We start from the raw sequence: 18,569 nt of genomic DNA, 5'->3' as shown, positions 1-18,569 counted from the left end.
GTGGACGAGCCGGGCGGGGGCGGGATGTGCCGGCATGGGTTGATCCAGCCCCGTGCTGGTTGTGAGCTGTAAGGCTGAGATATCACCCCACCGTAAAGCAATAACATGGAGTAAATTGAAACAACTGAGTTGAGATCCCCTCAATAATGAAAAGAACCCGTTGGAGGCTTTGGTTTAGGTTAAAACAGAGGTAGCTTTAATGCTGCTTCAGACCGCGGGATTTAAACCGAAGATGTGAATGAATGTGGAATGGTTGATCAATTCAAAGTAGCACGGTGTCCTTAAAGCCCGTGTAAACAACATGCAGCATCACAGTGGTGCCTTTCGAATGGATTTCTTGGCAGCAATTCCTGCTGATGCTCCATCTCACCAAGTCACCGAGTCCTCCATCTGGTTCTTCACCACGTGCAATGGGACAAGTGAAAAGACTTGGCCACCTCTTTGTGCGTGAGGATGCCGTGTACAATGTGCTGAGAGCTTTCTGATCCATCCCACAAGGCAATGGCTGCTATTGCCATGGATCCTGTGCTTTTCACAACCTCCAGACTCCAGGCATTTACATGGGTGGCTGCCAGGCCATCCACAGGGTGAATTCATGTGTCTTTAGAACAAGCAAACTCTAAAGGCCTTTTGAATTCAGGGCATTGAATTAATAATAATAATAATAATAATAAAAACAACAGTCTAAAAAATAAATATGGGAAAACCAAGGAAATGAGGAGTTAAAAAAGAACTGAAACATTGCTCACACAAGAAGTTTGATACAAGAAGTGGGGGAAGGGGACACTTTATATACAAAAACAGTTCTGCAGCCTTTGGCAACAATGAATCCTTCTTCTTTTTTCTTGTTCTTTTTCTTCTTTTAAGGGACTTACCATCTAAAAATCCATCTGATCATTTCTTTCCTGGTGTGCTTTGTTATCAGAACTGATAGACAATAATGAATTGGTTCACATAATGCCAAACTTTCCTGATAAGAAGTTTGTTTTTCCTTGGGAGGTCGCGTTCTTTCCATCCCCTGCCTTGGAAGGCGCATCCATCGTCACATACCTAATCTGAAACCCGCCAGCGGTCACTGAGGCATCGGACAGAAACTTCAGGGTCATAACATTGCCTGGGACAGGACAAAGGAAAACAAAGGTTACGTTTTGCTTGCAGCACACCTGGGGCTTCCCGGGGAGCCTGAAATGCTGAGGTCTATGCAGCAAACTACCTGCTCTGCCTGCTTTAGAGCGGTAGGCCGCAGAGGAGTGCTGTTCCTTCAGCCCCACTGTCTGTAGAGCACACAAGTTGCAAAAGCTTTGATGAACACGGTGCTTTTTTCACAGCATTCCCTGTCCTTTAAAAGGTTTTATTCCAGCTGTGCGATGTCACACTGCTGCTCAGGACACATCTGTGCACTCCAGCCCATTGCAGTGCCTGTGCTTCCCATGCTGCAGCCAGCAGCTGGCTCCTGTGGGCCAGGATATGGAGCCTCTGTCATCTGATGAAGTCAAAAGCTTCATTCATCATTATATTTCTAAACAGCTTCACAGTTATCTGGCCATTAAGTTGTACCTCATTCAAAATTAGTTTCCCCCTCACCTATTAGCAATAGTGCTTTAAGTAGATCACGCTCAGAACTGCCATGGCTCACGCTGGCTTTTCTTGACTGGTGTAGTCACCCAATTTAAGACATCAGGATGTGTGAAACAGCCACAGAGCCACTAAGATCTATGGGTGACACATCTCATTCCTTTCATTTTATTTCATTTTTATCATTCTTCTCATGTTAATGATCTCACTCCGTTATAACTTATTTTTCCCCGGCTCTTGTCACTAATGGGAACGTCACTTTAAACAGACACACGGGATAATTTCTATAACCAGCTTTGGAACTATTCTTGCAGTCCTCACTCTTTAAATTAGAAAACGTGATGCAAGAAGATCGCATGCACAGCTGGGATTGGGTTACTGATGGCAGGTCTGCTCCTTGGGTGTGCTACCCCTGCAAGGCCAGCAGGCTGCTCCCTGCTCATTCTTCTGACCGACTTATTTATTTATTTTGAATTTTATTTCATTTCAAAGCAACTGCGTTGATGAAAGAGCATACGGGCACTTTGGAATAGCACCTTGGGCACAGAGCAAAGGTAGTGTCTTTGGTCATCTTACCCGTTTATAACTAGAAATTAGGGATAAAAGTTGATTTGGGCTGATTTGGTTGTTTTTAACCATAAGGAGTATAAATATGTTACCTGTGCTAATGATATCATCTGGCAACTCATCTCCACAAAACCTGGAACAGAAAGTATAAATAAAGTCATGACTGAAGGATACAGCAGCAATGCTCTGCTGTGCAGGGACATCTCCTAATGAAGGGAGCGTATAAACAGGAGGGGGGACAGCTGTTTATGAGGGTGGGCAGTGATAGGACAAGGGGGAATGGTTTGAAACTGAGACAGGGGAGGTTTAGGTTGGATCTTAGGAGGAAGTTTTTCAGCCAGAGGGTGGTGACGCACTGTTCACAGGTTGCCCAAGGAGGCTGTGGATGCCCCATCCCTGCAGGCATTCAAGGCCAGGCTGGATGTGGCTCTGGGCAGCCTGGGCTGGTGGTTGGTGACCCTGCACACAGCAGGGGGTTGGAGCTGGATGAGCACTGTGGGCCTTTGCAACCCAGGCCGTTCTGCAATTCCATGATTCTATGATGGTGGCTCTCTGGATGTGCCCTCCTTTGGAGCATGGCTTCAAGGGCTGAGCTGGTTGTAGGTGCTCAGTGCATGCCATTACCCTCTGTATGTCAACCCTACCAATGTAAGGCTTTTTTTTTTAGGGGAGGAGAAAATCTAGGAAACATTTTTCAATATACAAAGGAACTAAATGATGCAAAACAAGTAAAAAGGCCATTTAACAAGGCCTTAATAAATAGAAGGCAGCTCAAAGCTAAGAAAGAAAGAACTTGGTCAAGGAAAACTCCTAAAATGATCTCTAAAGGAGAAACAAATGGGCTATATCCTTGCTTTGCTCCACACGATCTGTAGGAAGGCTATGAAAAACTGCAGGGATTGGAAAGTACTTTTATCACTTTGTTTTTACTTTTTCCCCTGGTAAAAACGAGGGATTTATACTAAAAAGATGGCTGCTATGGCCTTGTACAAGAAAAAAGCTGATAAGAGAGGAAGAGAATTAAGAGAAGAGACAAACTAAATTGTATGAGAAAGATGACACGTAACATCTGTTCTTTGGTTGCAAAATATTTGACTTCTAAAGCAAATGGAAACTTAAAGATATTTTTAGTAACACTTTAACACCTCTTCTCCATGCTTTCAATTAGGAAAATACAAAATGCTGTATGAGCACTCAGCCTTCCTGCAAAATCAGAGAGCATCACGATAGGCAGCTGGCTGCACAGTCTCGCAGCTCTCTTCGTGCAGTGTAACAAAGCAGAAAAGGGCAAAGCACGACTTTCTGAGGCTCTTCACAGCCTGTGTTAATAAAAGGGAGGCAAATTGCCAGGAAAGATAAGTCAGGTGCTATTGCTTCAAGTGTTACTAGCATGACAGGTGCTAATTGGACAAGCTATCACAGTGCTTTTCTGAAGCAATATTCTGGATGGAAAGAAAAAATGGTGCAATCATTTGATTATTTGTGTATTGAAGCTGGAATTACCTGCCCACAAAACCGTTGATATCGTCATAGCTGTCATAAATTTCCAAGTAATCAGCCATGCAGGCAGTGTCGTCTTCAACATCAAACTCCAGAAACTGGAGGTGAATCCGCTGTCCGTATTTCACTCTGATATGCCAGTAGCAAATTTGGTCATTTTCATACTCATTTGGGTAGCCTGGTGACTTAAAAACATGTTTTGAATCCGTGAAGACTCCACCACATTCTTTTCCTAAGAGAGAAATAAAAACATCAGAGTCCAAGCATTCGTTTTGGATACGGCAGTGATTTAATGCTTCCAGCCCTTCCATGCAGCAGAACCATAGAAAATCACACAGGGACAGCCAGCGTGGTTGCATGTTCTGTAGATTTCAGTAGTCAGCGTTCCCAAGGAGTGTCAGTCATTTCTAGCTGTTGCTTTTTAGAAGTGACAGGCAAGATCCCTGAATTCAGAGGAACAGCTTCCTTTGTCTTTTATGAACTTTGGGCAAGACTTCAGTGCTTTATGCAAAATGCACTTGGGGTTTCTGACTGTGCTGGACTCTAAGCTTTGGGGCTGTACTTGCCAGTCACTCTGGCATCTGGCTTCATCTTTCTTCTTCAAAAACCTCTTTCAAGAACGTCTTGCACCAAAAACCACAAATGAAAACCAAACTACCCCACTTGTAAAGGTCAGCGCTGCCGTGCATTTCATTGTACCCCTGCTACTGGATGGAAGATGGAGGTGTGTTTCAGACAGGCAAGCAGTTCTGCAAGTTCCTCACATCATTAGCATGCCATGGAAGAGCAGAGGCTCCCTTCAGCCAGGGCTTTGCCCCCCAGACTGCTCATATCCCACCTGCAGCCAAACCACTGCCAGTCTGTGCAGCAGCTTGAATGCATTTCCTTCTAATGGGAGAGGCTCGGGCTGTCCTCTGAGTGCTGGCAGCTCTGGTTCCCCTTTGTCCTTTAACCAGACACAGCATTTGGAAAGTAACTACCTCTGGTCCCAGAGGGGAAGGCTGACAGAGGAGGGAGTTGGGCTGACATACATGCACTAATAATGAACGCAGTAGCCTAAGTATTCTCAGTGTGCTGAACATCTGTGTGTCCCCCACCCCACAGAGCTATTTGGTTAACAACTGCCCTGCTCATATAAACAAGCTCAAACCCCACAGGCACAAACAAAATGTGCACAGCTGTACAGACGTCACTGACAACTCCAGTTCCGGCTCTGCCAGCCATGGTAGAATGCACAGAGCAGGGAAGCCAAGCACAGAAAAAGGGAATTTTCTTTTTCTTATTGGTACCAGCTTGTCCTATCTTCCCAGCTACATGAAGTGACATCAAGATAAACTGGCACAGTGGCCACGTCGATACTTCAGTCATTGGAGCAGTGAATGGAGGTGAATGTGGACAAGTCCCACATCTGGTGAAGTCCTGCCAGTCATGATTAAACAGGAGGGGGAATGGCTGTTTGTGAGGGTGGGCAGTGATAGGACAAGGGGGAATGGTTTGAAAGTGAGACAGGGGAGGTTTAGGTTGGATCTTAGGAGGAAGTTTTTCCCCCAGAGGGTGGTGACGCACTGTTCACAGGTTGCCCAAGGAGGCTGTGGATGCCCCATCCCTGCAGGCATTCAAGGCCAGGCTGGATGTGGCTCTGGGCAGCCTGGGCTGCTGGTTGGTGATCCTGCACACAGCAGGGGGTTGGAGCTGGATGAGCACTGTGGGCCTTTGCAACCCAGGCCATTCTGTGATTTACAAGTATTATTTACCATGTTAATCAACAGGAGTGTATCATTACCCTTAGTTTCTGTAGGGGCTTTGGATAGGCCCAGTTGCCCATGGCAGTGTGCAGTGCAGAGTTACTGTGCTCTGAGCAAGCCATGTCAGCTGCTGGCTACGGCAGAGTGGCTTGGTGCCATGTTCCAAATGAACCTGGATCAGTGTGTTCCCTTTGAGCACAGTATATTGTTGGTATGGAAGCCAACTCATTCAGAGCCTTCACACTGCCCCGTAGCACTCATAGCCTTAGGCCCAAGGTGCAAGGAGCTGCTTCTAAACGCACCGTTTGGGTTGTAGCAGTAGGCATCCCATCTCTCGCTTCTGTTGAGGCGAATCCCATAGTCCACAATCCCAGTTCTTCCAAAACCACAGTTGGCTCCAGCTTTTACTATGGGGTAACCAACTCTGCCCTTGGCCATCCAGCCAGCAGCACACACATGGAAACCTGCATCAGGAAGGAAAAGTGGCATCAGTGGGATTAATCAATCCCAGTCAAGAAACTGCATTTCATTCAAGTCTTACTCGAGGTAATTGATTACTTAGATGTAATTGGTCTAATAAAGTTGAACTATGGGAAAGAATAGTATTTACAGTTGACAATTTTAAACACAGAATGTGAAATTGCTTTGTGTTGTCCACAGTATGATCAGTCATTCTCCATCTGAAAAGAAAAATCAAATGCAGTCTCTGGGGTAGCGTAATCTGAGTGCTGTACCAGCATTTGTAATCAAATTACACACAGGATGGGTTATGTAAGTGAATAAACCGTGTTCTTTGTTTCCCTTTTGAACTCATGCAAATGTACTAAATCATATCTCATGAAACTGTATTAAGATCTGAGAACGAATAAATAGTACACATGGAGGACAGCTCAGGAAACAAAGTATGTACTTCAAATACTTTAAATACTTAAAACGTCTCAAGTATTTATTGCTAAACAACTAGATCCTCTAAAAGCACTCTGTGGCTGAGAACTTAAATACAATAGCCAAAGATTGCAATGTTATTCACTGTCTGGTAGAGACCAATTCCGTGTTTTCACTGAGACAAACTGGAACATATTTGTGGTGTCCTCACGCTCTGAGCTGCTCAGAAGAGACAAAAGTACCCTTTCTACATGTGTGCTGGTGCTGAGAGCCAGCTTCTGACTCAACGGCGTGGCCTGCACATTTCTAGAGCTATTTTCCATTGTTTTCCTAATTCTCTGAATGAATAATCATTCCTCATCAAGAATCAAAGAGAAATGCAGTTCACCCTGAGCTGGGACAACACATCTCAGCTGCTGAGAGGGAAATGGTACATCCCGTCCCCCGCAGCCCCAAGGCTGTGCTGCAGCCCCAGCAGCTCTGTAGGTGGCACGTTCATGCTCTGTAACAGAGGTAGGAAACTGCACACAACCCAGGCAAACACCCAGGGAGTTTACAAGTCTCTCAGTCCCAGAGTTCATAACATTCATGGAAAGCGAAGCCATTAAGAACGAGTGACGTGAAAAGCAAACAGTTGTGATTGTTTTTTCCCAACCTATTTTTCTGGCTGCCTCCAGCTGCTGATAGGTGGCCAGGTGTCCTCCCTCATATTCACAGACTGCTTTTGCTTCTGCATAGGTGAGCCGGTACTTCCCGGAGCGTGACTCCCGGTGGTACACCCCAGCTGCTCGTTCTGCAGGAACAACAATAAAGGATTTCAGCATCACATCCCAGCTGCCCACGTTGCAGGATGCTCTCCTGGCACCCACGGTCTCCCCAGGACATGCACCTCTGAAACTGAACTGAAAGATGCTGAGTTAGGAGCTGCAGTGTTTGCAAAGTGTAGAGGAAACGCACCTCTCCTGAACCAGAGGTTTCAGAGAATTGCAGAATCTCAGCCCTGTCTCAGTTTAAAACCATTCCTCCTTGTCCTGTCACTATCTGACCGTGTACAGAGTTGCTCTCCTCCTGCCCATAAGCTCCCGTCAAATGCTGGAAGGCCGCAATGATGTCTCCCCAGAGCCATCCCTTCTGCATGCTGAACCAGCCCAGCCTATCTTCATCAGAGTTCCGTTTTATTCAGAAGTCTTGAACAATAGAGCTAGTCAGAGCCTGGCAAGGTTCTGAAGAAGGGAAAGTCAGCAAATGCAGGGAAGGAGCCCCACGGGATGGCTCAGCCAGCAGTAGCTATGGGAACCATCGGCCCCTGTCGGCACGGCCGCCCCGTGCATCCTATCATTCTGGGCTGCTCTCACAGCACACTGTTGGATATAACTTTGGTGCTTTCCTAAGATGAATCACAGCTTTGTTTTCAGTCTCCAGAGAAGTGAAATCAGAGCTACTTGGATAGGAGAGAGGCAGAAATTAAAGGGAATGAAAACGGGAAATAAAAATATCTGAGCCTGTGTCACAAAGGGCAGAACCAGAACAATTGCTGGCTGACATTTCTGCCGCACGGAAAATTAATACACTTTCTTCATCATCTTTTTTTTTTCCTTTGCTCTGGAGGTTCAACACGAAGCAGCTTTCCAGGGAAGCTCAGAACTTGTCAGGGCTGCAACAGGTTTTGTAATGGTTTCTTGTTTCGCTTGCCCGACGCCATATGTATAGAAATCTGCCGCAGAACCAACAGGCGTGTTTAATCTGAACAGTTTAGATCTCTTTATATTTAGCCTACCGTGAGAGAAATGGCTGTCTGTAGCTATTGCTACTCAAGGAGAATGAGAAAAGAAGCAAAACAAGCTTTTTTTTTTTGCAGTAGTTCTTGGTACCGTGGGAGAAAAAAGGAATGTTCTTTACTAGTGACAGGCTGCAGTTTTGGCTAGTTTGGGATATTTTTAAACACGAACATGGTCACTACTGAATTGTGGTTAGCAATGGTGAGATCCCCTTCGTAGAGACAGTGATGTTTGGCAGTGCTGCAGTCCCTGGCCTGGTGCCTGGGGAAGTCAGTTGGTGCTGACAGGAGGCTCGGCAGGCTGAGCTGCTTCCTGCAGCATCGCGGGGAGCGTCTCTGGTATGGGCATGGGATGATATGTTCTGGGGAGAAACCTTTCTAAGTCCAGCCCCAGTGCAAGGAAGAGTCAAAATACCTAACAGCTGGGGGATCATAGAACCATAGAACAGCCTGGGTTGAAAAGGACCATAGTGATCATCTGTTTTCAACCCCCTGCTGTGTGCAGGGTCGCCAACCAGCAGAGCAGGCTGCTCAGAGCCACATCCAGCCTGGCCCTGAATGCCTGCAGGGATGGGGCAATGGTATGTTATTTATTAAAATATATATATTTAAATTAAAAAATGATTTGTAGGAGGTTTCATTTTTCATTCACTAATAGGATGTTGTGTCTAACCTGATAAGCCCAATCATCTTTATGGCGTGATTGTGTTGAATTCAGCACATATGAGCTGGAAGTTTGAGTAATGCATAAAGCAGTGCAGCACTCAAACCTGCTGCACTCTCCGGGGCCAGCCTGGAAAGGAGATCACAAATCACTGCAGCTCATAGGTAAGTGAACTGAAAGGTGAATTCAATTGCACTGACAGTGAGTTGAAACCATGGGATTGGACCCTTGGGTTGGCTGAGCTGGCTGCCTACACCTGTCAAGGAGCAAGGGGCAGCCCAAACCTAAGGCTTGTCACCTCGGCAAGAGGTGCAGCAAGAGCAGTCCGAAAGCTTTGGACAGAGTGGGTGCTGGCAAAAGTGCTCATGGAGCCAGCTAATCCTTCAAAAGACATCTACCTCCATTTGTTGCAGCTAAAACATCAGCATGGACAGGCATCTCATTTTTCAGAATGCTTTGCTCTTCACTGTTTCTGCCAGCACTGCTCCACTGACTGCAGCACCCACATTGCCTGGGTGGGTGGTGGGATCCTGCTGGGAGCGATCACCCATCTCTTTGCTACTCCTCTGGAACAAGATAATAGTAGCCTTAGGAATAATAGTAGGAAGATGGACCACACACGTGTGCTCCACCAAGCCCTGACAGCTGCTGCTGGCTCAGTGTGTCACAGTTTAATCTGACAGCATTAACTAATGGTATATCCTAATTAACTGCTCAGATCTCTAAGGCATTTTTTCCTCTCTCTGTTAATTATATTAGGGAATGTGCATAAAGATTAGCTACATCAGCAAAACCACACCTAGGTCAAAGCATTGTACTTATTAACACCTTTAAAACACTAATTAAATATATGTACATTATACATTATATGTGTGTACTTATCTACACAAAGGCAGATCTGAATACACACACACACAATTATTAGTCTTCATGGGAACAATCTCATGATGGTACAGATAAGCCCATAAGCATGAGCCTACCCTAAATGTGCACCGGTGTGCCTGGGCCTCAGCTGGGCATCTCCCCCATGAGTGGGGACTCTGTTGGATATTGGGAAACATCTCTTCTCCAAAGAGCAGCCAGGCATTGCACAGCTGCCAGGGAGTGGGGGGTCACCATCCCCGGGGGTGTCCCAGAGCTGTGGGGATGTGGCACTGAGGGACGTGGGCAGTGGGCATCGGGTGTTGGGCTGGGGATCTTATTGGTCTTTTCCGACCTTAATGATACTCTGATTCTCCAGTTCTACCTGAAGGCTGCTGTCCTTGACACCATGACAACTTGTCTGAAATCTCTTCCTGTTCAGCTCAGAATCTCCAGCCTATCTTGCTCTTTATTTGCCTGAAAACCCATTTATTGGGAGTGTTCTATCCATTCATTTTTTCTTCTTTGCTTCTTACACAAAAGATCACAGGTTACGCTGCTGATGGGACCTGTTTCTTCCAGCTCACATTTCTTAGAGGCTCTCCCTGAGGTTCAGAAGCAGCAGGATTTGGCAAGGACAGCGACCCACAGCAGTTGGTAAGAATAAAGCACAGCCAACCTCTGCTGCACAAACACAGCAAATAAAGGACTTGGCTTAATAAAGTGCCCTCAATATGCATGAAACTGCTAAGATGAAAGCAAAATATTTAACTTTAAGTGGAGTTCAGCCATGTAGTTTGTGGCACAAGGTGATGCTCAGAGCACTCCATAGAATGGGGCAGGTATGGCCCCTGAACCTCCCCAATACCATCTGTGAGTGGGGTGAAACTGTGGATACAGTGTGAGGAAGAGCTGCCCTTGCTTGCTGGTACTTGAATGAGCGTATGAGCACATCTGAACAAGACTGCTCCAACCCCCTCATCAGTTTACACTGAGTTTTGGCTATAGCACACTTGTTTCAAAAATGAGCAACAGTAAAATCCCGTGCACACCAGAAAGACATTAGCAGGATGGCAATGCAATCAGCTCCAGGAGGACTCTGTGTTTACTGAGAAAACAAAGGATCTTTTGTAACACATAGTAAAAAAAGGTACAACACGTGAGCAGTTGGAGGTTAACCTTTGCAGAAGATTTGACATCTGTGTTACTGGTTTGTTGAGGAGAGGTAAAATGGAAAACTCCCTCGTTTTTGCTCCGGTCTCAATTATGCCTTATCAGCAAAGGAGATAAGCAGGGCTCAGATGCCACTGCACATTCCTAAGTTCTATTTATCAGGAGATTCTTGCTGTAACGCTTGTCTGTAGTTAGCATGAGATTGAGGTTACTCATAGCAAGTCATCAGTTTTAACTCTTAGCCTTTCTTTTTATTTACTCTCAGTGCAAATGCTGAGGTGCAGCCATACATTGTCTTAGCATTCATTCCTGGTAACTCTCTATTCTTTCCTTTGAAAGATTTAGAACACACTCTCTTCCGATTGACTTAGATTCCTACCAAGTAAAACTACTTAGCTGATGGCTGTTATCACCAATTTATGTTGCAGGAGCCCCTGCCACCCACACCCAGGACAGCACTGGTTGCAGCAGTCACATAGATAAGCCAGTATTTGCAAAGGACCCGCTCTGGCCATGACTGCAAGCGGTATGGTGTGTGCTAAACTCTTCCCTGTGCCCAGCCTAGGATGCAAGCTTTGCTTCTTCCACAGAGCAGCATTCGAAAAGCAGCTCCTCTGTAAGCTGCTGAGCTGCCCTCACCCACCTGAGCACCTTCAGCAGCTGTGGGACACAGTGGGCATGTTTCAAGTTCAGAAGGAGAGGGGAATCATTAAAGGAGACGGCTTCTCCTTCGTGTCCCCTTTAGTTTACATGGTCGTCTGAGCAGAGACTGGAGCCACGTGGTTGCCGCACCAGCTATGAATGTGGCTCAGTCCCACGTGAAACATCTGAGCGTACAGAAACAAGGACTGCCTGCAGGAATTCCTTAAATCCTTAAAGAAATATGCAGCACCCTAGACAGGATGAAAGAGTTTGTAGATATTTGTCTATCAAGCAGAGCACTGAGCGCGTATATTTGTTTTGGCACATTTTATGGGACTGTATTTTGAATATGTTTTTCTATTGTGCTGGATAATTATGAAGCCTATAAAAAAACCCACCCAATTCCAAGAGCCATTTCAACTCAGTTGAGATGTAAGGAACTATTCCCACAGCTTTTTCTACAGTCCTTCTGGAGTCTCCTCTCCACTGTTTAATGATGTGAACAGACCAATGGCCAAAACATATACATTTCTCCACTTCCCTGGAAACCTAGGAAATATATTGATATTATTTCCAGGCCATTTAGTTTCATATGGAGAACCCCAGGCATTTGAAATATGTTCACGCAGAAAATAATTCATTCCTTCGGCACAAGTTTCTTTTCATACACATTTTCCTTCATTTGAAGCAAACTACTATTTAACACCCTTTTTGCTTCACCTCATGCTTTAGGAAAATATACTCCATAACTATTTCTTCCTGCATTTCAGAGTAACAATAAAACCAGCGAGCCCTTAAGTACAAAACTTACAGTCGTTACTCATTTAACACGATGACCGATTTTAATGCAGGATTTTGCTTACACGAACTCCTGGCTCCCTTTTGTACTGCAAAGTGTTTATTTTTATACTGTTCCACAAACACAGGGACTCTGGCAATAAAACATTTGTGATTAAATTATTTCTTACCTAGCCAAATAGAGTTATGCAGCACTCCATCCTTGAATCCCCACGCTTGAGCTTCGTCCCACAGCAGGGCAGAGAAGAAAATTAGTGCAATCATCTCTTCCAAACTGTTAGGCTGTAAATATTCCCTGTTAAAACACTCAGGGTAACCTCCGCTAGCAGCTGGCTAGATCCTATTGGAACATCTGGTAGCCAGATCTTAAATAGTGCTTTCAGCTGTGAGGTCAGCAAGCCTGCTCCAATTGTGCTTGCTGTAGTATTATTGCACAATTAAATGTGATGTCTGCAGTCATCCATGTGACTCACTTTTGGCTCTCCTGATTCCCAGTGTGTCCAAGAAATCATTCTACCCCAAACTACTGCAGCACACATGAATGCAGCCAAAGTCTGTTCATTCTTCAGCACTCAGTCTTCAAATTCCACAGAACAATAAAACTAATAACTATTCTATCTGCTCCCAGTGATTCCAGTCACATCATTTATAGGACTGAAGAGAATCACACATATTGATCTTCATTTAAACATTACATTTTTTTTGCACATATTATATGGATTTAATTTCACAGAGCCCTGATCACTTTAAAAAGATGTCAGGGGAATACGTTTTATTGGATATTTGAATCAGTTCCCCAACGTGGAATCTGTAATTGCAAGTTAAACTCCCAGATCAGCATAAAATAATAAGCGTCAAAAACAGATGCTCTTTGTTCTGCAAGTGGGAAATAAAACTAAAATCTTCCCCTTCGAATCACGGTTTAAAATCTGATTCATAGCCTGACAGCCGTCTGCCTGTGTTCCCTCCTGGCCAGACATGAATAGTGCAGCTGCTCCTGGTGGATGAGTGGGAGAGCAGAAAGGGGGAAAGATAAGCGTGTGGAAAAATGGTCTGGTGCCTCACAGCCCTGAGCAGCCATTGGAGGACTCTGCTCTCCAGATCTGGTAAAACTCCTAACTTGGGAGTCAGGAGCTGTAGAAAAGGATGTGCTCATGGCCATGAACACGATCAAGTTAAAATAAATGAAAAACAGAAATCAAAAGGAAAGGGTGGGGGATCCTGTGCCTACTCAGAAATATCTTCACATAGATGACTGTTATGCCAAAGAGGAAGATACTTCCCATCACTCTGATGTTGATATAAAGAAATGAATACTCATCTGAACTGCACGCACACACACACACACACATATATTCCTCCCACCTACATCTGGCAGATGCTCAAGAGGAGAGCTGTGGGGAAGGGGAGCTGAGGGAGAGCCTTTCTTCCACCTAAACACCAACGTCTACACTTGTCACTCTTCAGCGCTTACTGATAAGAGCAAACAAGTGCTCCTAATAAAAACAGCGGTCAGGCATTGGAACGGAACGCCCAGGGAAGTGGGAGGAAGAGCCCCATCTCTGGAAGGTGTTTAAGAACCATGGGGATGTGGTACTGAGGAACATGGGCAGTGGGAAAGTAAGTTGATAGTTGTCTGTTTTCTAACTGTTGATATCAAAGTAGCATATCTGAAGTTACCTGGATATGAATGGTGAAGACGGCTGTATAGGGTGCTGGTGAGTGGAGGAGACAATGCTGAGCATGTTGCTCTGGAATATCCATTTCTCATTAACTGAAGGAGACTGGCACCATGTCTTCGCTTATTTGCAACCGTGATGTATTCCTGGTATCTTCTGGGGACCTGAGAGTGGTAAAGAGGCATAAGAGAAGGAAACAAAACCAAAGGAAAATGAAAATTCAACAACAATTTCACACATTGCTCGTCTAAACAAATTGCTGAATCAGATAAAGAGAATCCTTAGACCGATGCTAGGATTTCTCCTTCTGAAAGAAATATGACGTGGATGTCTTTTTCTGCCCTGGCCACCTTTCCTCTCTGCCATCCCATTCAGATTCCTCTGGATGATGCTGCAACGTGAGCTCATAGCTTAATGACCCTCTATCAGAGCCACATGTCTCTGCCCCAGGCAGCTCTATTCCGGCCAGCAGTGCCAATTCCACACGACCACAGAAATCTGTTAATAGTGAGTAACTTGTAAAAGCAAGGGGTACAGACCAGCTTGGAGATGATTTGCAATAGACTAGCATGGTGAAATCCTTGATGAAGACACTTAAGCAATAATCAATTAAAAACATGTATATTTTTAATTCAAGTTAACTATTAATGGTGAAAAGCAGTTACAAAAAACAACTTGGAAATGAAAGGACATAAAGTGACACACAGTTCTGGCAGTGAGAGAGTCTGAAGCATCTCTTTGGATTGATATAGGCTTTAATGTTTGAATGAGTGCACCCCTGTGTAGGAACCAGGCTACCTGCTAATGAATCCAAAGCAACACAATGGCTTACAAATCTTAGGATCACAGCACTGAGGCTGGAAGGCACCACAAGAAACCAAGAGTTTCAAAGCCAGAATTCAGATGTCCATTGCAACATCCTCAAATGAAAGAACCCCAATGGTGTTGAAAGGGAACAGAAGCTCTGCAGGGTTCAGTACGTGTTTCATAGTGGTGAGTAATCGGGCATGGGGAATATTTTGTACCTGAGGAAACAACCTGAAGTTTGCCATCATGTTGTGCTAACGTTAAACATACACTCCGGATCCAGCCTATGTGTAAGTCTGTGCACCTCACAGTGTCGATAAAGTACATCTGGCTCCCGAGTGAGCTGCAAAGGAAAGTTTTCATCTGCAAATCCTAGCAGACCCTCTCACCAACAAAAAGAGATTCCACAGCTGTACGTGGGCACTTCGAGGCATTCATCTGACAGTGTTTTCTTAAGCTTTCTTCCAAGTTTTCCACATTTAAATATATCCCAGACAAATCTTATATAAATCTGGGTGTTGGGGGGGCAGGGAGGGAGATCCTTCCTTAACTCTTTCCGTGCATACATATGTGAAGAAATACTGCTTGAAAGTTATTCTATGGTTTCTGCTGGTGTATGAAGTGAAGATCTAACTTGGTAGTTCCCAAGCTGTGGTCTGAAACCCAGTGTGGTGCAAAGCTGACTGCAGTGAAACAGAGACAAAACAATCCTGTGGTGTAATGGAGGAGCTGCTGGGGATGGAGGAATTTAAAAAGCAAATGACCAGTAAAGTATGTGGCTCACAGCTCTCTTTTGCATTCATTTAAATACTAAGCACGTAAACTTCTTCATTTTCCTTCTGTTTTATAAAAACAGTGAAAATATTTGGAGCTTTCATTCTCTAAGCTCTCTAAGATTTATTAGTGGTATAGAATATATTGTAGTTACACTGTTTAGAGGTTTGAGAATGCCATCGTGAATGCTATATTTAAATGGAAAGGCGTGCAATAAGAGCCCATTAACTGGGAGGTCTTCTGTTAGAAACCAGAATCTCCGTGAGAAAAACATTACTTGGTGGAATGCGCAGGAAAAAGGAGTAGAGGGATGAAGACAGTGAAAAATTAAAGTTAACTTCTCCCTACAGGAAAAAACCGGAGGAGCTGGTGTGAAAGGGGGGCAGGATGACAGCGCTGACTGAATTCATATGGTGGGAAACCTGAGTGTGGAAGAAGAGCTATTTAACCTACAGAAAGGAAAAGGTCAGCTCAACAACAGCACCATCCCTTACTATAGCTTAAACACAGGCTGAAGGGCTAAACTCAGATTTGAACCGTATGAGCACACAACTTGTAGAACAATCAAACTGCTTATGCTGAACAAACACCTAATTTATCCTGAGATGAAGCTTGATCCCTTGCAACTTACGCCCTTTGAAGGAAGCCCACTTCCAGTTCTATCTTGCTTATATCTCACAGTACATATTTTTAAATCTTTCTTAAAACTTGTTTTATCTTAATGAGCTGAGCCGTGCAGGTACAAGCAGAAGGATTAGCCCACCCTCAAGGAGCTCCATGGAGACCCTAAGAGCCATTGGATCCCAAGTATCTACCACACAGCACAGACAATCACAACTATTCCTGACAGATACAAGTGTAGTCTCCAGTGGTGGCAATTCCACAGCCCCCTGCTACATACCCCTCCATACATCTTCCTTAACAAAACATCATCCCCTAACAAGAGTCTTTCCTGCTGCAGTTGTAGCCTATTACTTCTTTTTGCTCCAGCAGACAAAAGGAACAGATCCTGTACTGCCTCTGCACAGCAGGAAAGTTATGTTATGTCTGTTACCACATCTCACTTCCTTACAAATAAACAGGCTGCTCTTTTCATCTTTCCTGGAGCCACACTTCATAGACACTCAGCCATTCCTGCTTCTCTCTCCCGCGCCCTTTCCAGGTGGTTTGCATCCTCCGTGAGGTGTCACGCCAGAACTGAACAGAGTTCTCCTACAAAAGACTCCATGCAATCGCACAGTGATAGTCCAGACGATGTTTTGGTTTGTGTGGAATGCCAGTTCAACGTTTGCTGTCAGAGAAATGTCATTTACAAGTAACCAGGTATCAAATAATAAATCAAATTTTAAATGGTATACTTAATTTAAGGTGCCTATTGCAATAAACTGCTTTATGTATGACAACAAATCCAAAACAAGAACCCAATGGGATCTGGGGGATCTACCTCAATATACTCAGCTACTTTTCCAGCCTTTCTTCTCCTGAATGCTTTCTGCTTTAGCAGAAGCTGCCAAGTGTTACAGAAATGGAGGGTTGTGGAACAACAATGATGAAAGCCTTACATTTTTGTTTTGAATTACCGAGGAACTCACTTTCCAGTGAATTTACAGAACATGTTTTCCAAGTTCTCACACATTTACTGAGCTAGCAGAAAAGACAAAAGGAAATTCAAACCTAATTTCATAACTTTTCCTGTCTTCTACAAGCTTCAGATGATGCCATTTTAGGAGAATTTTATAATAAGACAACTTATTTGGCCAGTGATTTTATTCTTTACTGTCACGGTGTAAATGTTTGAGAGAGTATTGTGTCTTATTACTAAATACTTTAGGAATTGCTCTCCTTTGTTTCTTAGTCAAACATCAGTGCCCATTCAATCACAACCTCCCAGGAAGTGAGAATCAACCCTTGTGCATAATGATGCCATAGCTTCAAACAGTAAAACAATATAAAGCAAACAAAACCTTCATGTGAAAGCAGAACAAACAAAAAACATTTGGAGTTATTAAGAGCAGATGTTAAGAAAGTATAACAGATTCACTTATAAAAAACTCCAAGTTGAAATATTTGTTAGCTGAAGTCCTACAATGACAGTAATTCTAAATACAAAAGTTGGACCTATAAAAACCAAAAATACACAGACACAACATTTACGAGTGCCTCGTGGATATTCTTTCATGTTTACAGTTTAGAACTACAGAAATACATGAAAAAATTCACAACATGTTCCAAAACCTTGCATGTAAATACAGTTTTTAGAACACGACACTGAAGAATGGGTGCCATGGTAGGGATACTCCAAAAAAAACCAGACTCCAAAGACTGCCAACAAGCTCCTAGAAGGAAAAAAATAACTTGCAACTCCAGCCATTGCAAAGCAAACGGCACCAATGCACTGGATGCATGTATGTGAGCACGTGAGCACACAGGTTTCACCCCATCAATTAACCATTCTTGCTGGGCTGACAGCAGGCAGAGCTCAGTCACCAAGAGGAATGTAAAGATGCACAAACACATACACAAAGATTCTATTTAAAAGGTTATGTGCTTCTTTTTGGTAAACCTGTCCATAAGAATGTTAGTGTCTGTCAAACTTACACGAATCTCCTTGTATTCACAAAGCAATTCAGTTTAGAAAGGTTATATATTACGTATTTTTACACTGATGAAAACAACATCAGTGTCAAATCTGTGGTGCCTTTTCAACCACATGGAGATAATTACTGCAAGAAAGACCGTGAGTCCAAACAGTTTGAGGAAATAAACATTCCTGTAAGCTTACATGCTTTAAAATGAGGGCTTCTAAGAAACCCTTTCATGTGTGCCATGTAGACATTCTGACTTACGGGGCAGTTAATAAGTTACAGTGAATAACCACTTCCACAGAAAGCAAAAAGTGCTTTCCCTTTCTTACAGTATGTGTATCCACATGAATTGCCTGACTATTCACTGTTGTGGCACTGGGAGATGAATGATCTCCACTCCAGTGCACAGAGGCAGGCAGGCAATCTTCAGAAGCAAAACACTCCCTTGAGTGGAGGCAGGTTTGTTCATGGAAGTCCTGCCAGGTACCTAAATAGTTTGAGAAACTGACCATGTAAGTGGTCATCAAAACCACTCCT

At 44.1% G+C, this 18,569-nt stretch overlaps 1 protein-coding gene across 2 annotated transcripts; it reads right to left on the bottom strand.

Annotated features, from left to right (window-relative positions):
- Positions 1–173: 173 nt before the first annotated feature.
- TNFAIP6 (TNF alpha induced protein 6) lies at positions 174–12,529 on the bottom strand. Of its 2 annotated transcripts, XM_015869039.3 has the most exons (6): positions 12,358–12,529; positions 6,928–7,065; positions 5,690–5,851; positions 3,646–3,874; positions 2,235–2,275; positions 174–1,114 (listed from the first exon to the last, which is right to left on the bottom strand). In XM_015869039.3, the coding sequence occupies exons 1-6, from the start codon at positions 12,449–12,451 to the stop codon at positions 951–953; spliced, it is 828 nt and encodes a 275-aa protein (XP_015724525.1). In that variant the 5' UTR covers positions 12,452–12,529; the 3' UTR covers positions 174–950. The 2 variants fall into 2 exon arrangements, with proteins under 2 accessions (XP_015724525.1, XP_085408276.1); XM_085552150.1 differs by lacking the exon at positions 5,690–5,851.
- Positions 12,530–18,569: the final 6,040 nt, after the last annotated feature.

This window comes from Coturnix japonica, chromosome 7, assembly GCF_054131305.1.
Source record: "Coturnix japonica strain WE chromosome 7, WE-NBRP24, whole genome shotgun sequence".
NCBI lineage: Eukaryota > Metazoa > Chordata > Aves > Galliformes > Phasianidae > Coturnix > Coturnix japonica.
This window is presented reverse-complemented; position numbering and strand designations above follow the sequence as displayed.

Bases quoted from the DNA above. Each gene is read 5' to 3' on its own strand.
- TNFAIP6 (XM_015869039.3), bottom strand. From the start codon at position 12,451: ATGATTGCACTAATTTTCTTCTCTGCCCTGCTGTGGGACGAAGCTCAA. The intron at 3,875-5,689 runs GTGCGTTTAGAA...TTTCTCTCTTAG, and splicing joins CTACTGCTACAACCCAAACG to GAAAAGAATGTGGTGGAGTC. The intron at 1,115-2,234 runs GTAACATATTTA...GTCCTGTCCCAG, and splicing joins AGATGATATCATTAGCACAG to GCAATGTTATGACCCTGAAG.